Source organism: Centropristis striata, chromosome 9, assembly GCF_030273125.1.
Source record: "Centropristis striata isolate RG_2023a ecotype Rhode Island chromosome 9, C.striata_1.0, whole genome shotgun sequence".
NCBI classification, from domain to species: domain Eukaryota; kingdom Metazoa; phylum Chordata; class Actinopteri; order Perciformes; family Serranidae; genus Centropristis; species Centropristis striata.
The window spans coordinates 27,309,414-27,331,879 of NC_081525.1; the positions used below are offsets into that span (position 1 = coordinate 27,309,414).

At 35.0% G+C, this 22,466-nt stretch overlaps 1 protein-coding gene across 2 annotated transcripts; it reads left to right on the top strand.

The window, feature by feature from the left end:
- The first annotated feature begins 210 nt into the window (after positions 1-210).
- kcnn1b (potassium intermediate/small conductance calcium-activated channel, subfamily N, member 1b) lies at positions 211-20,831 on the top strand. Of its 2 annotated transcripts, XM_059341916.1 has the most exons (11): positions 211-1,041; positions 3,161-3,189; positions 3,484-4,575; positions 5,549-5,962; positions 7,257-7,352; positions 9,834-10,252; positions 11,420-11,561; positions 14,064-14,174; positions 15,117-15,244; positions 15,910-15,979; positions 18,273-20,831. In XM_059341916.1, exons 3-11 carry the CDS (start codon positions 3,499-3,501, stop codon positions 18,558-18,560), a joined length of 2,745 nt encoding a protein of 914 aa, XP_059197899.1. In that variant the 5' UTR covers positions 211-1,041; positions 3,161-3,189; positions 3,484-3,498; the 3' UTR covers positions 18,561-20,831. The 2 variants fall into 2 exon arrangements, 1 of the variants encoding a protein (XP_059197899.1); XR_009394949.1 differs by lacking the exon at positions 211-1,041 and having other exon boundaries at positions 2,732-3,189; positions 15,117-15,248; positions 18,273-18,321.
- The last annotated feature ends 1,635 nt before the right edge of the window (positions 20,832-22,466 follow it).

Below are 22,466 nucleotides of genomic sequence, written 5' to 3' on the forward strand. Positions count from 1 at the left end.
TGCAGAAAGGCCCCACTCAGATTGTTTTATATATTCAAAATATATTATTGGATTATTATTGATACATTTAGGATATGATACAATTTTGTAAATATATGTCTAATTTAACTTTAATTAAAGTAAAAAGTTCAAAATTTGCCTCAAAATGTAGTGAAGTAGAAGTACAAAGTTACATAAAAATGAAAATACTCAAGTAAAGTACCTCAAAATTTTACTTAAGTACAGCACTATCAAGTTAGTTGTAATATTAATACACTTGCATTGAAATTAATCAGACCCCTTTCATGTTTTTATATCAAAGTAAAAAAAAAAACATGAAAAAGAAGCAATTAGGTATTTGGTTGACAAAACACTACTCCTACTGGCTGAATCAACAGTGACATGTCTTTAATGTATGTTTTCATAGAATTATTAGAATTTTTTTTTCCATTTGTTAAGACACATCTGAGGAGAAGTGGCTTGATTTATTCACATGTAGGTTTAAAAAAAGGCCACTTTTGTCCAGGCAGGCTGTTGTGGCGCGGGAGATAAGAGCCCGTCTGAAGGCCTTTAAACCCCAGCGCTTCAATGACAAGTTCAACTGACCTTTTATTTTTTTATTTCTGCATTGAAAGCGACCAGTACCTTTTGTTTTCCATAGCAATCAATCAGTCCACTCCCACTTTACAGGGATTTCTTTGAGCCAGTCCGTGTGATGTTCCACCTTAACACTCTGGTCTGATGTTAAGGTTTTTGTTGTCCTGCATCCTAACCTGTCAATGCTCCCTCCCACTCCCTGTCTATTTGCATGGCAACCTTTTTAGCAGGCCAGCTGCTGCCCTTTTCTTTCTTCGTGTTGAATTCTAATCATTACTTTCAAAGGAAAGCGTCTCCAAAGCTCCTTTATCAAGTGTTTGAACTGGGAGGAGGCAAGCCAGCGGCTGTCCAGCGCCCACTCAGGCTGCACTTCTTCTTCTCAACACTTCTCTTCTGCTAGCCGGGATCATTACACATCAATAACCTGCTTTTACAATTTTGAAAAATAACATATGGAAGAAGAAGGTAAGATTCACCAGTACTAGTCTGGATTTATTTATATATATTTTCTATTTATTTAGGAGAAAATTATCAAAATGTACATGCTGAATTACAGCTCAAGGCTCTAAAAGTTCACTATAATATTAATTAGGTTTGTCATTTTAGGAGATAATTTTCACCTATGGAAGGTGATATGTAATTTGTAAATCACATTAAGATTAATTATTTACTTTTAAAGTATTTTTATTTGCATTTCAGGATGATCATTTACCCATCATTTTAGGCTCTAATTTAGGAGTTAAAATATATCCCATCAGGATTACATCTGTTATAAAAAATTGTAAAAAGCATAAATCAGCTAAAATCAGAAAAGTGAATTTTGTGTGTTTCAGTGGTTCAAAGATGATTACTGACTAGAGGTTGGTTTCATATTTCCATTTTGTAATTCATCAAAAGATGACGTGACACAAAATAACTTCCACTTTTTCTTACTTTAGATAGTAATCTAAGATTTTAGCCAAAAACACATCAGTCATTACTAATTATTGAATTTATTTCTTCCAAATAATTAAAGTATAAAACTGGTAACTCAGATGTCCATACCTCGTAGGCAAACATTAGTAGGGGTCCCATCTGCTTTTGACAGAATGATTTATATTCATAACCAGATGAACACAATTTGAGATTAAATAAATAGTTGCTTTATAACAGGGATGATTTTGCTCTGAATAAGTCCCTATCCACATGAAAACACAGTGTGTGTGTTTTTTTTGCGGTATAACAGAAATTTACATTATAAGACTGAGGTGTTACTTGAGATTTACACAGTTATGTGTATATCAATTAATCGCTCCAATTCACCTTAAATTCTTTGAGAAAATGTAGTTTTACTTGGATGCCTCCAGTCAACAGAGAATCTAACCTATGTCAAAATATCTGTTGACGAATTCTCACGCAAAAGTCCTATCTATCCAGTCATATGCTCACTACTTCCCAAACACAAGCATTTTTGCTGAAACCTTCCTTTTTAAAACACTTTCACATAAACAGCCTTGTGATTGTACAGGTATGTTACTCTTCTGCACAAGATTTGTGCAGAAGTGCACGTTTTTGGTAAGTTTTAACCCATAAGAACCCAGACCTATTTATCCTTGAAGGAAAATTATGGGGGATATACCACAAAACCAAGTGGACCACATAGAACACATTTCTGATGTTTTTAAAAAAAAATACTACTCCTAAATGTCAAAGATCAGAGATGTGACATATACGTTACATTGGGCATTTATGGAATTTATGTTTATGATATTTTTTTATTTTAAAATAAATAAACTAGACACCTTTTCTGCTTACAGAAACACAAATTTGCCTTTTTCTTTGCATCTCCACAACATATATCAAACTTGTGAGAGGATAGGATAGGATTATTTTTTGTTTATGTTTGGTGAAATGTACTTTAAATTGAACAGCAGAACATATATTAAATTAAAATAATTTAAACAGTGAAACTAATTTAGTGGCCTATTACCATTTTTGTTATTGTGACAAATACATCACATCAGGTTTTTGATTTTTAGGTTAAAAGTCCGAAGTGACGTATATGTCGATATATATAGCGATATTTTTGTTACTTGTTTTATATTCATTTGTTCAGGAAATATGGTCAAAACAGGTGAAATGCAATACAGGACATTAACGGATTAAAATTGTTAAATGGGTTTAAACTTAGCGTAGTCACAAAAAATGAGCTTTTTGAAATTAGCTACTTTTTCACATTTCTGTTTCCAGTCACAGCCACATTTTGGAGAAGTTACTTCTTGTCACAGTCACATGACCACCACACCAGGTTGTTGAGTATATGTCGCTGAGGGATTTAATGAGTTAAGGTCAAGCATAAAGCTCTATATGGGAAATTCTAGAACATTTAAGTGTTACATGCGTGTCACCATGTGTTCTTATGGGTTAAGCACATGACTGGACCAATGAGACTCTAATTATACTGCACGAATTGTGCGAGAGTTTTTAAATTCATTTTTGGATGTAGTCTTCCTGTTGATAAACGTGGCTCCCATTCACTTTAGTTTAACAATAATTTTCTTGTCTTTTCTTGTTTTTGGGATCTTCATTCACTGTGGAGGCACAGTTTTATACAAGAATTCAAAGTAACAAAGGGTGAGTAATTTCAATTTTGTGGGGGAAAAAAATCATTTGGTAAATTATTTGTACATGTTTCTATACTGTTGGGTCATTCAGGGATCCTTCTGCAGCTAGTTTATGCTCATTTACAGGCTGTTTTTGGCAAAAAAGGTTACGATGTGCACATCATTCAACAGCATCATCAAAAATATATCCAAGGATTAGGTTAAATTAAAGGTTAAATAGGGTTAAATATTTTCCTTTTTTTCCCCATCTTCCCTTTCTTTTCAATAACATGTGACGAATGATCTTTGCGTGATCTTATTTCAGCTCTGCGGTGATGCCATGAGGTTGATTCTGGTTAAACCCACCAACGCAACGCGACGTCTTGACTCAACTGGTGAAGTCTTCCGTGATGGGGACCACGAGCATTGTACCTCCGGAGGTCCATCACCTCCGATAAAACAATCTCCTGAGGGGATGCGTGATCGATACTCGGGTACCTCTCAAGCAACTTCTTCCCCACAGGAGACGAGTCTGTGCTGCGTTTCGTCCTCACCCCACAGAAGATCTATTGGAATCAGTCCAGCAAGAGATTCAGCTCAGATGTCTCCAATGAAAACCAGAAACCTGACCTTATCACAGCTGAGGGATCAGGACTGGCTGCTTCTTTGTGGCCAGGTTAGCAATGTAGGAGATGATTGCCCCTCAGCAGAGAGAGCAGGGACCAGTGTGGGACATCCAAACCACAATGACAGATGTGGTTGTTCCTGTCCGGATGCACACCAGCATCCAGAGGCTTCTACTTTCCATCCGCAATCAAAACAATGCAGCGTCCAGCAAGACTGCCTCTCCAGAGTTTCAAAGAGAAGCCTCTCATCTGCACCACACACCCTGTCTTTCTCTCAAAGCACCCAGGTGCCCACCACTTGCCAGGTTTCACCACAGCAAACCAACCAAAGGGATCTTTTGAAGCCTGCAGCGAACCATCCGCAGGATAATTTCACGCTCCAACACGGTGACCAAGAAGGCCAAAAGGAGCTATCGAAGCAGCAGCCTTGCAATCATTTTAAACCTAAAGACAGCAGCCAGGCAACCTTATTCAACATTCCTCTGAACTCCGTCGAGTGTGCTGAGACAAGTCAGCCTGCTGTCACTGCAGACTGGAGAGGACTTTTTGGCAAGGAACCACTTTTAGTTCAGCAATGTCAGAAGCAAGACTCCTGCAAGTCACCTGGAGATCCCTCCATAATCCTCAAGTGCCGTCATCTCCCTTACAACCCTTTAGCCAGCAGTCCGCGGGTGCAGCGGTCGTCTACTCCAACCAGCAACAGAAGTGTCCAGTCCTTCTCCACCAGCCCGTACAGGTCTCTGGAGAACCAGGATTCAGGGGCAGAAAGAACCAGACAAAGACAAAGTCAGGTACATGAATTATCTTGAGTAATCAAGTCATGCTTTTTAAAAAGAAACATTGCCCTTGATTTTTTAAAATGTATTATTTTTCACACTTTTCCATCTCGTGCCATTTAGTTCCATTATATTATATATTACAGCTTTATGGCCAATATCTCCAACACACTGCAAATCAAACCAAAACAATATAGTTTGATAAATAAGCCCTACAGGTGAGAGACAAGTTATGTATTTTTTATTTGGGAGTGAACTATCCCTTTAAATGCTCCATTCCCCCTACAAAATAAAAAGAAAATCAAGTATATCTTCTTTGGCAGCATTGTCCAATGGCTGCATTGTAACTAAACTTCATGACCTGTACATACATTTTTTTTAAAATTGTGAAACACAAGACATTTTGCAAGTCTGTACCGCTAATCAAAAGACGGTAAAAGAACAAGAAAACAAAAGACAAACTGCTGTAAAAAGGACAGTTATTGAATTTTTTTTCGAAGATTCAAACAAGTTTTTCTACCAAAATCATAATTTAATTTGTGCAGGTCTTGATGGTGAAGGCAAATATATATTTTGTATCTCAGCAGACAGTGTACACTGCAAAAAAGTTGTGTCTAAAAACAAGATAAAAACACAAAATCTGAGGGAAATGATCTTGCTGCATGGAAAAATAATTTCACTTGACAATATTTTTTAAATTAAGATTATTAAATCTAGAAATAAGCATGTTGAACACTTAAAATAAGAAATTAACTCTTAAAACAAGATCAATTAAAGCTGCAAGCAGTGATGAACTGGCCCGAGCAGAGTGCATTGACAATTATTTGTTTCTTACCAAGATAAAAAAAAACTTTAGATTTAGATGTTAGATAATTTATCCTGTTTTAAGAGTTCAATTCTCATTTTAAGTGTTCAAAATGCTTAATTCTAGATTTCTAGATGTTCTAATAATTACATGCCGTGTTGACTATCTTACTATCTTTTGCAGACAAATTCTCAGCACCTCAGTGGATCAAGACTCTCCCTCCCTAAACACACTCCTCCTCCGTCCTCTGGTGATGTAGCCAACGGGGATGCTGTGCGACCGCTGAGCAGCCATGGTACTTTAGGTTCCAGTCTTTCAGGCCAACAGCCTCTTCAGCTCCTTCACAGTGCCATCCTGGAGGACGCCTTCTCCAAAGTCATCAGAGAAGATTCCAGTAAAGCCAACAGTGAACACCTGACCAGGGAGGAAGGCAGTGTACCACAGAAGAAGAGCAAAGACATCAGCTACAGGCTGGGTCAGAGGAAAGCTCTCTTCGGGAAGCGTAAACAGCTGAGCGACTACGCATTGGTCTGTGGGATATTTGGCATTATCATCATGGTGATTGAGACGGAGCTGTCCAGGGGATTTTACACCAAGGTACTGTAGTCCTCCTCACACTCTATGGAAGCCCACTGCCACCAATGATTTAACTGTTAATTTACATGTGAGGGATGAATATTTAACAGTATTTTACAATTGCAAATCCACCGTTAATACACAGCAATTTATTACAGTGTACCTTTTGTGAAAATGTTTCATTATTTTTCAAGATAAGCGAGTCATTATTATGCTAGTTTCTCATTGTTTTGTGATATAAAACTAATCTTTTGAGAAAGTTTTTCATTTTGATGGTTTAAATCAGTGGTTCTCAACCTTTTTTCAGTGATGTACCCCCAGTGAAATATTTTTTCAGCCAAGAACCCCCTAACCAGGGCAAATCATTTTTGGTTGGAAAAGACTTAAAAACACTGTGCCATCAGTGTCTGATTTATTAAACTTTGGAACTGATTAACACATCCAAAATTCAAACATTTGGAAAAAAAAAACAATTTCAAACATTTTAAATGTTAATAATCCATGACAAAATGTACTGCAAATATTTCTCATCACTAAAATGTAGTGATTCAAGCTAATGTAGTAAAAACAGTGAGCATATAACCATTTAAAACTATAACTGCTACGCTTCAACCACGACTCCATCTTTGAGTTTTCAAGTGATTGACAGGTGATGCCAGGTGGCATATGACAGGTTGAGTCCAACCATCCTGGTATGGGGGACACTCTGGGTTTTTAGGATCATCAAATTGAATAGTCTACTGAATATAAAATTCATTTTATGAACTTATATTTTCCTAAATTATTTATAAAATATTTATTTTTAAAGGATTTTTGCATGGATGCTACTTTTTAAATGTGTATTTTAAAATCTCACATACACCCTGGAGTGCCTTCACGTACCCCCAGGGGTACGCGTACCCCCATTTGAGAATCACTGGTTTAAAGGATCTTTTTTCATTATAAGTGACGTTTCATTATAAGTTTAGTTCTCTTTTCTTTATCTTTAACTGGGGGAAATTGGCTTCCATAAGACTCACTTTATATGTGAAGTTTAACACATGTACCAAAAAGTGTATTGTTTTGCAGAACAAAAGTCTAACAAACGGTGTTTTAATATGCTGATTGTTTGACCAGAGGCAAACAGAATAAATTAATGCTAACATTAGAGCCCCATAAGCAACTTTTTTTTATAAAAAAAAAAAAGCCCTGACCCTTACTTGATTTTGAGGGCAGTATCATCACCTACTTTATTTGTTTTGGTCAGTCAGTGTGTTCTCACGATAGACTACTCTCACTCTCTCACTGTTAATGTTTCTGTCTCTGTTATATACAGGAATCCATCTATTCATATGTACTGAAAGGCTTAATCAGCCTCTCTACTGCTGTTCTTCTTGGACTTATTGTGATGTACCACGCAAGGGAAATCCAGGTATGTGGATTAATCAAGAGAACTCAATGCAGACCTATGAATCCTGGTTTTCATGGAACACCGGGGTATTCATAGCGAGGTTATAATAGATTTGGATTTTTCATCAGTTTTAGTTTTAATTTTGATGTGATTTTTTTGTTTTCAAATTCAGTTCAGTTATTTTTAGAGTGAGTTTGCTAGTTTTAATGAGTTTTTATTTTTTGGAAAATGCTTTGTTTTAGTTTAGTTTTTATTAGTTTTAGTTTTTTTGTAATGGGGTATTTGTTGGGTGCCAGATTCAAAAAAGTCACCATCCACCTCAGCCCCAATAAGTTTATTAAGTCATAAACCAAATAGATTAAATAGATTTCATATCAACCAAAAAGGTTTACGTATGAAAAAAGTTGACAAGGACGAAAACGAAGGACATTTTCCCTATAATTTTAGTTCGTTTTAGTTACAGTTAGTTATCGTTTTTTTAAAAACTCTCATTTTTATTTTTATTTCAGTTAACGAAAATGTTCTTTCAATTCTAGTTTTCGTTATTTCGTTAGTTTTCGTTAACTATAATAACCTTGATTCATATAGTCTTACTGGGAAAGCTGGCCAACTCAACTACTTGATTCATCTGACTTTCATCCTGGGCACAAACATATATTTTTTTAATAAAATATTGTTTTGGCTCAGTTGGATAAAATACCAAACAAATTGTGCCATAACAATATGATTAGGATCCTAGTGAGACTACCTTAAGCTTGATCCAGGCTCACCTTGATTACTAATCAAGTTTTACTCGGGGAGAAGTCTCATTCTGAACTCTTAATATCAGGCAGCAACAGGATGTGCTCCTTATAACAGAGGCATTCTTCCTGTGTGGGCCACAGCACCCACAACAACGCTACCAGTCTCCTGAGCTTTGTGGCCTTGCAGCAGCTGCTTCACCCTCTTTCTCTGTCTCTCTCCTCATCCACTAATCAATTTGTACACTTCATGTGCATATACTGGCTCACGTAAATATGGGGCGGACATGGAGTTCAAGACCTCATCCACATCGTCAAAATCAACTAAATATTCAGCCATGGCATTAAAAAAACTTTCAGATAAAACATACGTAGCCTGAACAAGCACTTTTAGAGGATTTATATTGCAAAATAGCCCTTTTATTTATAAATAAAAACACGGGAAGAGGGTCCAGATTGAAAAATACAAGTGTCTCTTTAATGTTAGAAGTTACTGAAACATTTAGCTGTTTACAAGAAACTCAATTGCATTATTTCAAAATCTACAATTTAAACAAATATATTATTCTAATATTTCTACTTCTACTTTTGCAGCCATGTGTTTCCTTTACAGTTTTTCCTCAGTCGCTTTGGTGCATTTCTCACATCAATATTTACATTTGCACAACAGTTAATGCATTTCTCAAAACAATTAGTACAAACTGTAAAACCTAGTTGATAACCTGCAAAAGTGTGTCACTTGCTCAAAATGGATAGCTCATTCCTCAAAAGCAAGTATTCATGTCAATGAAAGTGTCAGTGACATCAAGATGAAAAGTCCTGACACCATGTTTATGAACAAGATAGTCAAATGTCTCTGTCATGTTTTCATTATGACACTTTACTCTGTAAATGTTTTCCAATGCAAAAAAAGTCAGATCGTGGTGACGCTACCTGAAAATGCTACAGACAGACTATATACTATTAGCACAGCCATTTAAAAACTACAGTAAAGTTACACATTACTGTATTTAGTGACGTAACTGAGTACAACACACTGAATATGTATGTTTCACATTTTTATTGCATATGCTCTTTGCAATTCTAATTTGTTTACAGTATTGTGCAAAAGAAAAAAACAGCCTTATTTACAATAAACATAAAGTCCCTTTGGGTCGAGCTGTAACAGTCCAGTGTCCACACTATATCCTGCTGGTTCATATATGTTGTAAAGTGTTTATGGTTTATGGATTCAGCTCTGAGTGATTGCAACCAATAATAAGCCACTTCTCTACAAACAATGTGTCACACAGCCGTCATCAGTGAAAGCTGAGGTTCACCTGAGAGAAATTGTTCAATTTCAGAGACATTTTCAGTAAAAAATAAAGATAAAAAAAAAATGTATAAAATTTGCTTGACAGAACTAGTTCAACATTGTATTGTATGTAATGACTCAAGCAATGAAATGAGGACTATTAGTTTTATATGGAATGACTATTCAGCATTGACAAGTATAGTTCATTTTGACTGACATGACATAAGCAAATAATAATGTTATAAAACAGCAGAGAGTTGTATGAAAGCATTTGATTCATGTCCAAAAGTATTTGTAATTTGTTTTAAGGAATGAGAAACTGCTACTATGATGAGCACAAATGACTAAATGTTGTGGAGGTTGAACTAACTGTTGTGCAAATGTTAATATTGATGTGAGAAATGCACCAAAGCCACTGAGAAAAACTGTAACATGCAAAATCCATCAGCCCAAAATCTTCTCTCTTAGCTCTTCATGGTGGACAATGGAGCAGATGACTGGAGGATAGCGATGACCTTTGAACGGATTCTCTTTGTTGCATTCGAGCTCCTCATCTGTGCCATCCATCCCATCCCGGGTCAGTATGTGTTCACCTGGACAGCCCGCCTGGCCTTCAGCTACACAGCATCAGTGGCCAACGCAGACATTGACATCATCCTCTCTGTGCCCATGTTCCTGCGCCTCTACCTGATCGGCCGGGTCATGCTGCTCCACAGCAAGCTGTTCACGGACGCCTCCTCCCGCAGCATCGGGGCCCTCAACAAGATCAGCTTTGACACTCGTTTTGTCATGAAGACGCTGATGACCATCTGCCCTGGCACTGTCCTGCTGGTCTTCAGTGTGTCCTGTTGGATCATCGCAGCGTGGACCGTACGCGTCTGTGAGAGGTATCAACTTCAGTTCAGCTTTTTCAGCCTTTATTTCAAACATGTGCAAGTAACACAACAAAGTAAACTCAAAAACCAAATACATCCAATGAGGATAATCAAAACAAAAAAAATAGCAATAGTCAAAACAAAAGCTGTAATGTGAACGCAACATGTTCGAAAAGGAGTAGGATGAAGCATATGCTTATTTAAACCTACCCCTTCTCCACTACTCAATTAACATTTTTATTTTATTTTTTCCCCTAAACATACATATTTAAATAAACTTCTGTACATCTCACTCTTTCTTTTCATCCTTTAGTAACCAACTGGTGGAAAGTAACTCATTCACTTGAGTAGTGTAACTTCTACTCCATTCTACAGAGGCAAATATTTACCTTTTCCTCCAATTCTGTAGACACAAATAAATTAAATGTGACAAATATTGATCACCCTCCTTCGAATGTTTCCAATAATATAATATAATATCTGTTGTATGGACTTTCTTCCTAGCTACGTCGTTATTGATGCGTCCCTTCATACTAATGTTTCTGTTTATACTTGTATTACTATTCTACTGGTGCTACAGGTAATGTGTACAGAAATGTCTCACAATGTCAAATGTTGTACTGTCATAGACCAAGGATAAAAGAAATAAAAACTTGAATTACAAAAAAAAATTGACAAATATTGTGATACACAATTATTTCTATATATAGAATAAATATTCAAAAATGCAATTAATGCAGGGCTGCAACTAACGATTATTTTCATAATCTGTTAATCTGTCGATTATTTAAACGATTAATCGATTAGTTGTTTGGTCAATAAAATGTATAAAAATATCAATCAGTGTTTCCCAAACCACAAGATGACGTCCTCACATCTCTTGTTTTGTCCACAAACCAAAGAGATATTCAGTTTATGGTCATAAAGGAACAAAGAAACCAGAAATATTCACATTGAAGAAGATGAAATCAGAGAATTTGGAGTTACTGTCTTTAAAAAACTGCTCAAACCAATTATTGGATTATCGAAATAGTTGACGATTAATTTAATAATCGATTATTGTTCGATTAATCTAATAATTGTTGCAGCTGTAAATTCATGGGGGGAAAAAAATGTACAAAACAATATCAATTATTTCCATTTTTCCTAGGACTTATGTCCAGTGTCATGTCTCCACAGGTATCACGATGCTCAGGAGGTGACCAGTACCTTCCTCGGAGCAATGTGGCTGATCTCTATCACCTTCCTGTCCATCGGCTACGGCGACATGGTCCCTCACACCTACTGTGGGAAGGGGGTTTGTCTGCTGACCGGAATCATGGTGAGATTTATATATATATACCCTTTATTTAACCAGGTAAAAGTCTCGTTGAGATTAAAACAATCTCTTCCAAGAGAGACCTGGCCAAGAAAGCAGCATAAAAAGTGACAAGTTACAACATTTAAACACAGTTAACATAACATTAAATACAGATACAGCCATCACAACAACAGTGAAGGAGCCTCAGTAGAGACTTATACGGAGCAGTCACACTGACCAAGGGAAATGATTTCTTTATCCTTTAGATTCGATTTAACCCTCTGGAGTCTCCAAAAGCGCCAAAGCATGACTTCCCTTCATCACATCCAGACTAGAAAACAAAGCAGCGTGGAGCTCTACTGTAAATTTACCTCTGAAGTTCTGGCTGTAAACTCCATGAGGCCAGTTTCAGTTTGATGATGATATACCAAGTAAAACTGGATGTAACCCTCTTATATGTTATATTTGCAACCTTTGTTCACATTTGCAACATTTAGTTCTTTATTGAGCATGATAGTGTTTGAAAAGTAAAAAAAAGATTCAAAATCACATTTTATGTTGGACTAAATGACTAAAAATGACACAAAATGAGCAAAAAAGACACAAAATGACTTAAAAAAGACACAAAGTGACTAAAAAAAGACACAAAATGACCAAAATTGTTACGCTAAAACACAAGACACAAATAAAATACAGTCAAACAGGTTTTTCTTTGTTTCTTTTGGTTCAAATGTTGATCCAGTAAGTCAGGATAAAAAATCTATTATTATCAGGTCATATAGGTGAGGTTGTGCTGGAAAAAAAAATACCAACACGGCATTTAAACATTTTTTAAATTGTGTATACAGGCAGGATGAAAAGGATTAAAAAATGGACAAAATAGCCCAAGACTCCATAGAGTTAAATTCACTGACTCTGATCAGCTCAAACAAAAAAAAAAAAAAATTGTTTTTTGCAAATTGTTCCATGATAAAGGGGCGTAACTAAAAGCTTTCTTACCTAATTCAGTTCTCACTCTTGGCTCCAGCATCTGTACAATGATTTGCGAGCATTGACCATGTTTAGTTTGGTTTCGACACGTGTGTACACAGGTAAGAGGGAAGCAGCCCAAGAATACATTAATAGATAAAAAGTAACCAATGAGAGCCTGCCAAAATACAAAGACGGCATTTCAGCTGTGGCATACAGAGTACAATGATGTGTACGATTTCCCAAACCAGTAATGAAACGCAGAGCACAATGATAAACACAGTCCAACTTCTTAAGGCTCTGATTAGTTGCATTCATGAAAAGCAGATCACCATAATCCAGTAGAGGCAAAAAATGGGCAGAGATTAAACATTTCCTTGTCAGATAGGAGAAACAAGATTTGTTTCTAAAAAAGAATCCTAATTTTAGTTTCAGTTTTGTCACAAGGCTTTCAATATGTGGTTTAAAAGGCAGCTTCTGATCAATAGAGATCCCTAAATATTTATAAGCCTTGGCCCTTTCAATTTCATCACCTTGTACTGTAATTATATTTAGCAAATTTGGCAAGTCTTTTGAAAAGATCATAAGTTTTGATTTCTCCACATTCAATACCAATCTGAGTTCAGCTAGATGGGATTGAACCACATCAAAAGCAGATTGCAGGTATTGAAGGGTCTGAACTAGGGAAGGGGATGAACAATAAATGACTATATCATCTGCATAGAAATTAAATGAGGCATTTGATACGTGATCACAAACATTTGTACAAACACAGCACAATTACTTTTCATGATCAGAGGATGCATATGTATTTGGCCTATCCCCTTGTGGGATTGAAACCTATGCTTACTTTGGAAGATCGCTAAAAGTACACCGTTTGTCATAGAAAGAAACTGTAAAAACAGGCATTATCGTCGAAATTTGAACATTCCGACAGTCCTTGAATGGATCATTGGTTAGAAAGTATTTAAAAAAGTAACCAAAATGAAGCTTAAAATTGTGATATTTCTGAAAAAAAAACTTTATTCTACAAGTGTCATTTAAAGCCTCACCAAAAATAAACTGTTTGTAATAACTCGATACTGTTAAAAACATTTAATTCTGCACTCTTCAGCAACACTGTGAAGCCATGATTGATTCTGACATGTGACCAATATTGACTGAAAATCAGAGAGAACTGCAGACTGTTTACACAGAGCAGAGAGGAGAGGACAGGACAGGTTGTAAGGAGGAAAAAATGCAAATAGGTCAATATGTTTAGCATGCGGGGACACAATTTATTTTCGATTTTGATTTATGTCATTATAACTGTGTTATCCTGAGCAAAAGACATTTGTTCCTCTAGTCATGGTTGTGTTGTTTCATAGAGTGGGAGGACTTATATATTGCAGGGAAATACAAGGCCAAAGTAAATGTAAAAAGAGCAAAAAACATCCTGAAATGGCTTGGGGTTCAGAGGGTTAAATACTGGTATTAATACAACTTTAAAACACATCAGATAAAGATGATAGTAAAGTCTGTCCCAGTGTCACTAACAACTGCTCTTCTCCTCAGGGAGCCGGCTGTACAGCATTAGTGGTCGCTGTTGTTGCAAGGAAGTCAGAACTCACCAGAGCTGAAAAACATGTGCATAACTTCATGATGGACACTCAGCTCTACAAAAAGGTCTCTATACACATGTACAGTTATTGTATATTACTTTTTATTAGCACAGTAAACGTTTTTTTGGATCACTTTATCTTTTGTCTGATTTCTGGTGAAATTTACTGAGGAACCTAATCAATAAAATTATGTTTCCTGCTTTTTGTTATTTACGTCTTACATATTTTTATTTTTTTTATTTATATATTTTTACATATTGTGTTTTTTATATGTGCATGGAAGCCATCTCATTGTAGCTGTGTATAATGACAATAAAGATCTTTCTGCACTGTAAAAAAAAAACTGTTGTTTTTACGGTAAAAAAACAGCAGCTGTGGTTGCCAGAACTTTACCATAATAAAAACGGTGCAACTTTTTGTAATATTACGGTAAAATTATATTAGCACTGTTGATTTCATGTTTAAGATTGCCATTTTATTCCATATTTTACCGTAAAAAACGAAAAAGTTTTTCCATCAGAAGAAATGCCGTTCTGCCATATAATTGACAAGAAAATACTTTATAAATGCTGCATGAATTAAAGATTTTACCATTAAATATTACAGTATATTTATGTTAGAGATATGGTGTTTAGTACATTTAACAGTGAGAAAAAGTATTTTTTACAAAAAATGAATGCAAAAATTATAGCTTGTATATATATAACTATATATTTTTGCTACAAACACGGTGCCAGAGTATTTTACAGTGGAGTAGTGTATTTAAAAAAAAAAAAAAAAATACAGTTTTGGCTGATATATACATTTACTGTATTTCATTGTTACTGAAACTGAATTAACTCATTTATAATTTTACGGTCTTTTACTGTCATGGTTTAGCAGTTTTTCACCATAAAATCTACAGACATTTTTTACAGTATGTCTCTGATTCGTGTACAGGAGAACAGCAAAATAAAATTCATTAAATTTATTTTCTGCTGTTTTATCTGCATGATGTCCTCCTCAGGTAAAAAACACGGCAGCCAACGTGTTGAGGGAGACATGGCTCATCTATAAAAACACCAAGCTGGTCAAGAAGGTGGACCGTGCCAGAGTGCGCCACCATCAGCGTAAATTCCTGCAAGCCATCCACCAGTAGGTATAAATGTGTCTTCCTCAGGGTGTGGAAAGTTAAGCCCACAGAAAAATCTTCCATTGTTACACTGTAAAAAAAAACCTGTTGTTTTTACGGTAAAAACCGGCAGCTGTGGTTGCCAGAACTTTACCGTAATAAATACGGTGCAACTTTTTTTAATAATACGGTAAAAAGAGCATAGATAGCATAGATTTTTCGATCAAAAGAAACGCTGTTCTGCCATATAATTGACCAGAAAATACTTTATAAATGCTGCATAAATAGAATATTTTACCATTTAATATTACAGTATATTTTTGTTAGATAGTTGTTTAGTACATTTAGAAGAAGTATTTTTTTTTACAAAAGATAAATGCAAAAATTACAGTGATGCTTATATTTATATTACAGTATATTTTTGTTACACACACGGTGCCAGTGTATTTTACAGTGGAGTAATGTTTTGGGTTTTTTTTAAATGTAAAAAATACTGTTTTGACTGATATATACATTTACGGTGTTTCATTGTTACTGAAACAGAATTAACCCATTTATCATTTTATGGTATTTTACTGTCATGGTTTAGCAGTTTTCACCGTAAAATCTACAGACATTTTTTACAGTGTATCAAGACATTTATTTTCCTTGGCACAAAAGTGACGCTGTTCCTAATTTTCAATTTCAGACTGCGAAGAGACAAAATGGAGCAAAGGAAGCTAACTGATCAGGCCAATACAGTGGCTGACCTTGCAAAGGTTTGTATATGCAGTATCTGTCAAAAATTCAATTCATACAATTCATCAAAAGGAAAAAAATATTAAAGTCCTCCTCAAGTCAGAAATGTGTTGAGCTCATGTTACATCACTTTGATGTTTAATGTATGTGCAGAGTTTGACACCAGTGGGCTGACTTCATGTTCATCTGCTGAAGGAGAAAGTTCTCCTCTCTAAATCTGAGCAGCACATGTGCATGTAAGAGCAGGATTTTGTTACATCACAACTAGTTTGAAAGTCAATCATAGTCCAAAATGCATCTTAAACAAGCATGATGTGGAAACTTGAAGCCTCCAGTGCACATTCACTGAGGATAGACTTTTCAGTGCTGTCAGAAACTGGATATTTCAAAGAGTGAGAGCATTATTACAACACATTTCAAGCATTTGTTAATTGTTTATTTGACTTTTCTTGTGAAAATTATTGATATTCAAAACATGTCTGTACACTGTAAAAAATGTCTGTAGATTTTACAGTGAAAAACTGCTAAACCATGACAGTAAAAGACCGTAAAATGATAAATGGGTTAATTCAGTTTCAGTAACAATGAATCACCGTAAAGTATATCAGCCAAAACAGTATTTTTACAGTGGTTTTTTTTTTTTAAATACATTACTCCAAAACTATACTGTAATATATATATATATATATATATATATATATACAAGCCATCATTTTTGCATTTATTTTTTGTAAAAATACCCTTTCTCGCTGTGAAATGTACTAAACACCATATCTCTAACAGAAATATACTGTGATATTTAATGGTAAAATCTTTAATTTATGCTTCTAATATCATTTTACTGTAATATTAGAAAAAGTTGCACCTTATTTATTACGGTAAAGTTCTGGCAACCACAGCTGCTGGTTTTTTACCCTAAAAACAACAGGGTTTTTTACAGTTTAGTTTGTAAAAGGAGTTTTTAACTGATCACGAAACAGTCTCCATTTAATTCTGATGCATCTATATGATCTATATAAGCAAGAGAGTTTGAAAATTGGCTTTTTTTGGGTCTATTATCAGCATGATTTTTCCATTGGATTTTTGCAGAAAATAAGATCCATGGCAAACATGATATTGAGCAACTGCCTTTTTAAAAACAATTAAAACCTTCAAAATTCAGAATTGGGATATTTACGCACATATTTTATGTTGAAAAATAAAACATGAAAATATTTTAACTTTATGGAAAGACTTTATATTTCAGACATCTAAATAAAGACCCAGTCAAAAAACCCTGACTTTGAGGAGATGGAATTGGATATGCAAAAATGTACATTAACTCAACTTGTGTACTTAAGCACAATTTCAAGGTCCATTACATTTTTGGGCAAATATTGTACTTTTTACTCTTCTACATTTAACTGACAGCTTTAGCCACTTTTCAGATCGAAATTTAACATGAAAAACATGATCAGTTTAAAATAATTAGAATTTTTATTAACTAAACCACATAACAGTATATTAAGTAGTTCAAATGAGCCCTATCTTTACCAAATTAAAACGTTCCTTACATTAATGGTAAATGGACCTGCACTTCTATAGCGCTTTTCTAGTCATTTTGCGACCACTCATTCACTCACTCACACACACATTCAGTGGCAGAGGATACCATAAACGGTCCTATCTGCCACCATTGGGAATTAATTCACACACCGATGAAAGCAGCATCAGGACCAATTTTCAGTATTTCAGTATCTTGCTCAACATGTAGGATGAATAAGAATCTGAGTGAGGCCATTCTGTATAACGAGCACTTTTACTTTTGACACTTTAAGTACATGCTGATTCCCTTTGTATTTTTACTGAAGTAAGTTTTGAATGCAGGACTTTTGTTCAAAGTGTGGTATTAGTACTTTTACTTAAGTAAGGTGTGAATACATTTTCCACCACTGATCCTTTCCAAGTATAAGGATTCAATCCATGAGATTGAAATGTAACCCTAACACATTTGTGGCCTGCATATCATACAAATACCACCTTTTTTTTAACAGAACTTTATTTTCGTTTGTCTTGTAAATTTATATTATAATCTGTTTGTACACTGCAAAAAAGGTGTGTCTAAAAACAAGATAAAAACACTAAATCTGAGGGAAATGATCTTGCTGCATGGACGGATAATTTCACTTGACAAGATTTCTTGAATTAAGATTATTAAATCTAGAAATAAGCATGCTCTATACACCTTTTTTGCAGTGTACAAATTTGTTGAGAAGGGTAAAGTGCTGTGAAGTCATATTGAGAGCATGAAGTATTCTCCCTGTTGCCTTCCAGACTCAGAACATGATGTATGATCTGGTGTGGGAGCTGCAGCATCACAGCCAGGAGCTGGACAGGAGGATTGTGGCTCTGGAAGAGAAGCTGGACTCCATCCTTCTCAGTGTGCAGTCGCTTCCCGTTGTGCTTTCTCAAGCAATAACAAAGCTCCAAAAGGATTTCCTGGACGACTTGGCCTGTCGTGTCCACTTCCTGTCATCCTCCCTGAGCTCTGAGTGCTGTTCAGTCCCTGCCAGGCAGCTCTGTCAAGGACCCACCGCACCAGAGAAACAATACAGCTCCTAGGCTTCTTTTCAACATGCACACCTTTTTTTCTTTCAGTAGCGCTCTGGTAAACATGCATACGGTTACACACATTCACCCCTGGGAGTTACAGCTACCATCTCATACTGAGCAGCTCCAATGACGAGGGAAGTGCCTCAGTCAGAGGAAGGGGGAGCATTATTCCTTCATTTCCTCTGCTCAAAGTGTCACAGTCAGTCCAGTGACCGGGTTATAGGCATACATCAGTCCATAGAGCCTTCTTTTATCTCATGCCAGAGATCCATGTAGGAAGACGATTTGTAAGCTATGACTTCATGGATAATTACAACATAGCTGTCACATCAATACAATAAATAAATAAATAAAAAGGAAACCTGATGGCACCAAGGTTATAGTTAATGAAAAAACTAATGGAATAACAAAAACTGGAATTGTAAAACATTTTCGTTAACTGAAATAAAAATAAAAATGAGAGTTTTTAAAAAAAAAAACCCGATAACTAACTAAAACTGTATTTTGTTGTTACAAAACTAACTAAAACTAACTAAAGTTATGGTGAAAATGTCCTTCATTTTTGTCTTTGTCAACTTTTTTCATACGCAACATTTATTGTGACTTTTTTAAAAATCTGGCACCCAACAAATACCCCATTACAAAACAACTAAAACTAACACTAAAACTAATAATAACTAAACTAAAACTAAGTATACTCCAACAAATAAAAACTAATTCAAACTAGCAAACTCACTGTAAAAAGGAATTAAAACTAAATTAATTTGAAAACAAAAAATCACAACGAAATTAAAACTAATGAAAATCCCAAACTATTATAACCTTGGATGGCACAGACATCATCTGGGTAAGCATGGGGCTATTTCAGCTATTTAAGACTAGAATTCAAGCACTTTCAAGGTACCTAAACTAAAAATGTTTAGATTCTCAAAGCCTTTATCCTCACATCTAAAGTGTTACTACATGGGCAATTGCAGTATTTAAAATAAAACATTTAAAAATGTAAAATGATAGAATTCCCTAATATCAACAGAAATCAATGTATATTGTCACTTTGTTTATTGTTCTAGCTGTTGATATCACATACACCAGGAGACAACAGATATGGCATTACGACTTATGTTTAAAAAAAAAAAATTAAACATGATTGTGTGTATTGATGAAGCACTAATTTTGTTGAAAATCAAGCATTTTTCAGAGATTATATTCAATTTCATTCCTAGAAATGTATAACTTTCCAAAATTTCAAGACTGTTTGAACCCTGCTCCACAAATCAACTATTTTGCAATGTTTACTTCTGTAAAGTCTAACATTGTGAACCTGGAAAAGGGTCTAGAAATGATACAGATGAAAGTTTTGATTACATTTTATTAATTTAAACTCTGAAGTGAAACTGTCTGTTTCCTGTTATGAAAATGACAACAAAGGCTTTGTTCTCATACAGAGTTGGCACTTTCTTCTGTTCCATCAGGACATTTTACAGCAGATGAGATCCTCTATTAGAGAAAAGTGACTGGCATTGAGAAGAGATTTTCTAACGTTTATGATTACTTTCAAAGCAATAATAGTCTGGTGCCAGCTAAGATTTCATGGCTGTTAATGGCTTGTGAGAAGTGTGGTCTCACATGGTTAGACAAAACTGTTGTCAGAGAGAAAGCTAGAGAGGAAGAAGCATTGCTGTCTTTTTCATTTTCTGTACTCACATCTAAGTTTTGTGTTGTTGTTTTGTGCTTATTTGAGACCTAATTTTTACGGATGTTTTGCTGCTTCTTGTAACATTTCCCTGTTTAGGCCTATTATCATTATATTTTAAGCTGTAAACATAAAAATCACCAAAAACAATGTGCAATAGAAATAAAGTAAATTTATATTTCATTACTTTTACCTCTAAACTCTCCTTTTGTGTATTACCTGTATAGTTGGCAATATTAATTTTGAATATTTTTGTAGCGGCCAAACAGTATACTTTTTTAGGCTTATTTTAATACACAAATAATAAAGACTTTTACCCCAGAACGCTTTCATAGGTTTCTTTTATGTTTGCATTGGCAGGACTCATGAGTAAAGTGACACTTCTCTTGGGAAACGGCAGAGATATCTGGCTTTGAAATGTAGGAAATGTATTTATGTGCCCCACAAAGAGCTGGACTTGGAAATCATTGTGACAACTTTGCACCAACAAAGCACACTAAGATGTTTTAATTAATGGTATAGATCTGTAGAATGCCATTTTGAGATAATCAGCAGTGGCCAAGACCAACACTCCTGAGGCTGATTATTAGGCCTATAGTATTTCACTGTGCAGACACCAAAGAAGCCGACTACACTAACGTTGTTAATTTATTTAAAAAACAAAGTGCACTGCAGAGAGAGTGTTCTACTTAAGCAGAAACAATGCATACACTAAACGTGTTAAATAAATGTTCATTGTTAAAAGGTTCAGCAATTTTGTATCTTATTTGTTATCATTATGCTTATTAATTAGTTGTTTTTTTGTCATATGAAAAACAAGCAAACTAAATAATACCAGCCATCAGCGCCCCTGCTCTCTGAAAATCTGCAACAGCATCAGCCATAAAAAAAACTTTTTGTTGCTGCTTTAAGTTGATAGTTGGCAGTAAAGAGTGACATATAATATAGACTTGAGCTGGGGATCAAGGTTATTATTATTATTAAAATGTCCTTCGTTTTGGTCTTTGTCAATGTTTTTCATACATAATCCAGTGTTTCTATTAGAAAGAGGATTCTGTTAGTGAACATATAAAAGTAAATATGTTTACTGAGACTGGGATGTCTACACTCCAACCAATATTCAAAACAGCCGGAACTGTAAGAATTAATAACCTTATTGGGGCTAATATTGATAAGCCAAAGGTAATAAAGGCCTCATTGAATCTCGCACCCAACACACAGCCCATTACAAAAAACTAAAACTAACACTATAACTAATAAAAACGAAACTAAAACCAAGCATTTTCAAAAAAATAAAAACTAAACTAAAACTAGCAAACTCAACTAAACTAACTAAAACGAACTGAATTTGAAGACAAAAAGTGACAACGAAATGAAAACTAAGACTAATAAAAATTTCAAAACTATTATAACCTTGCTGGGGATGCTGTGGTCACATGGATAATTGGGCAAAAAACAAATAGAAGCAGAGAAATAGCATAAGCAAGGGACAGAGGCAGTGTATTGCACTGCGTATTTGGTATTTTTTGCAAAGATACTCATATACTGTATGTACGTATCCAAATGCAGATCATCTCATCACACAAACCCCTGCCTCTTATTTCCACTGCTCTAGTTTCACTGAATAGGCCTCTTTCAATTTCAGCTCCAGCAAAACTGAAGGGAAGATAAATATAATTGAGCAGCGTTATTAAGTCAATTGGGTGTGGGGGTTCAAAACACAAGTTAAACTTACTTAAAAAATGTGTTTAACCCTTTGATGCACAACATATAAACACCTTCTAATGCACAACATGGGTAAAAAATGACCCACATTCATTTCCCATGTTATTTAATGCTGGCTGTGTGTTGTCTTTCAAACCTTTTTTTTTTATTACAACAGATGATTATATCCATTTTTCCTTCCGTACTTTATGAAGAAAAATAGTTTTTGTATTATTACATCAAGTTTACACAAATGGGTCAATAATGACCTTGTGCATTAGAAGCATAGTGATACAAGAAGTGATACACTAAATTAACAATTTGAGTATATGTGTATCTATGTTTGTTTTATTTTTAAGGTTTAACTTTAAAAGAGTTGTCAGAACCACCAGATTACATTGGAAAATCACATGTTTTAACATTTGAGACTTATTAGAGCCACAAAATAATAATTTCCATTGAAAGAACACCAATTTAACAAAACAGGATAGTTAATATTTGTCTTCTTTCAGGTTTTA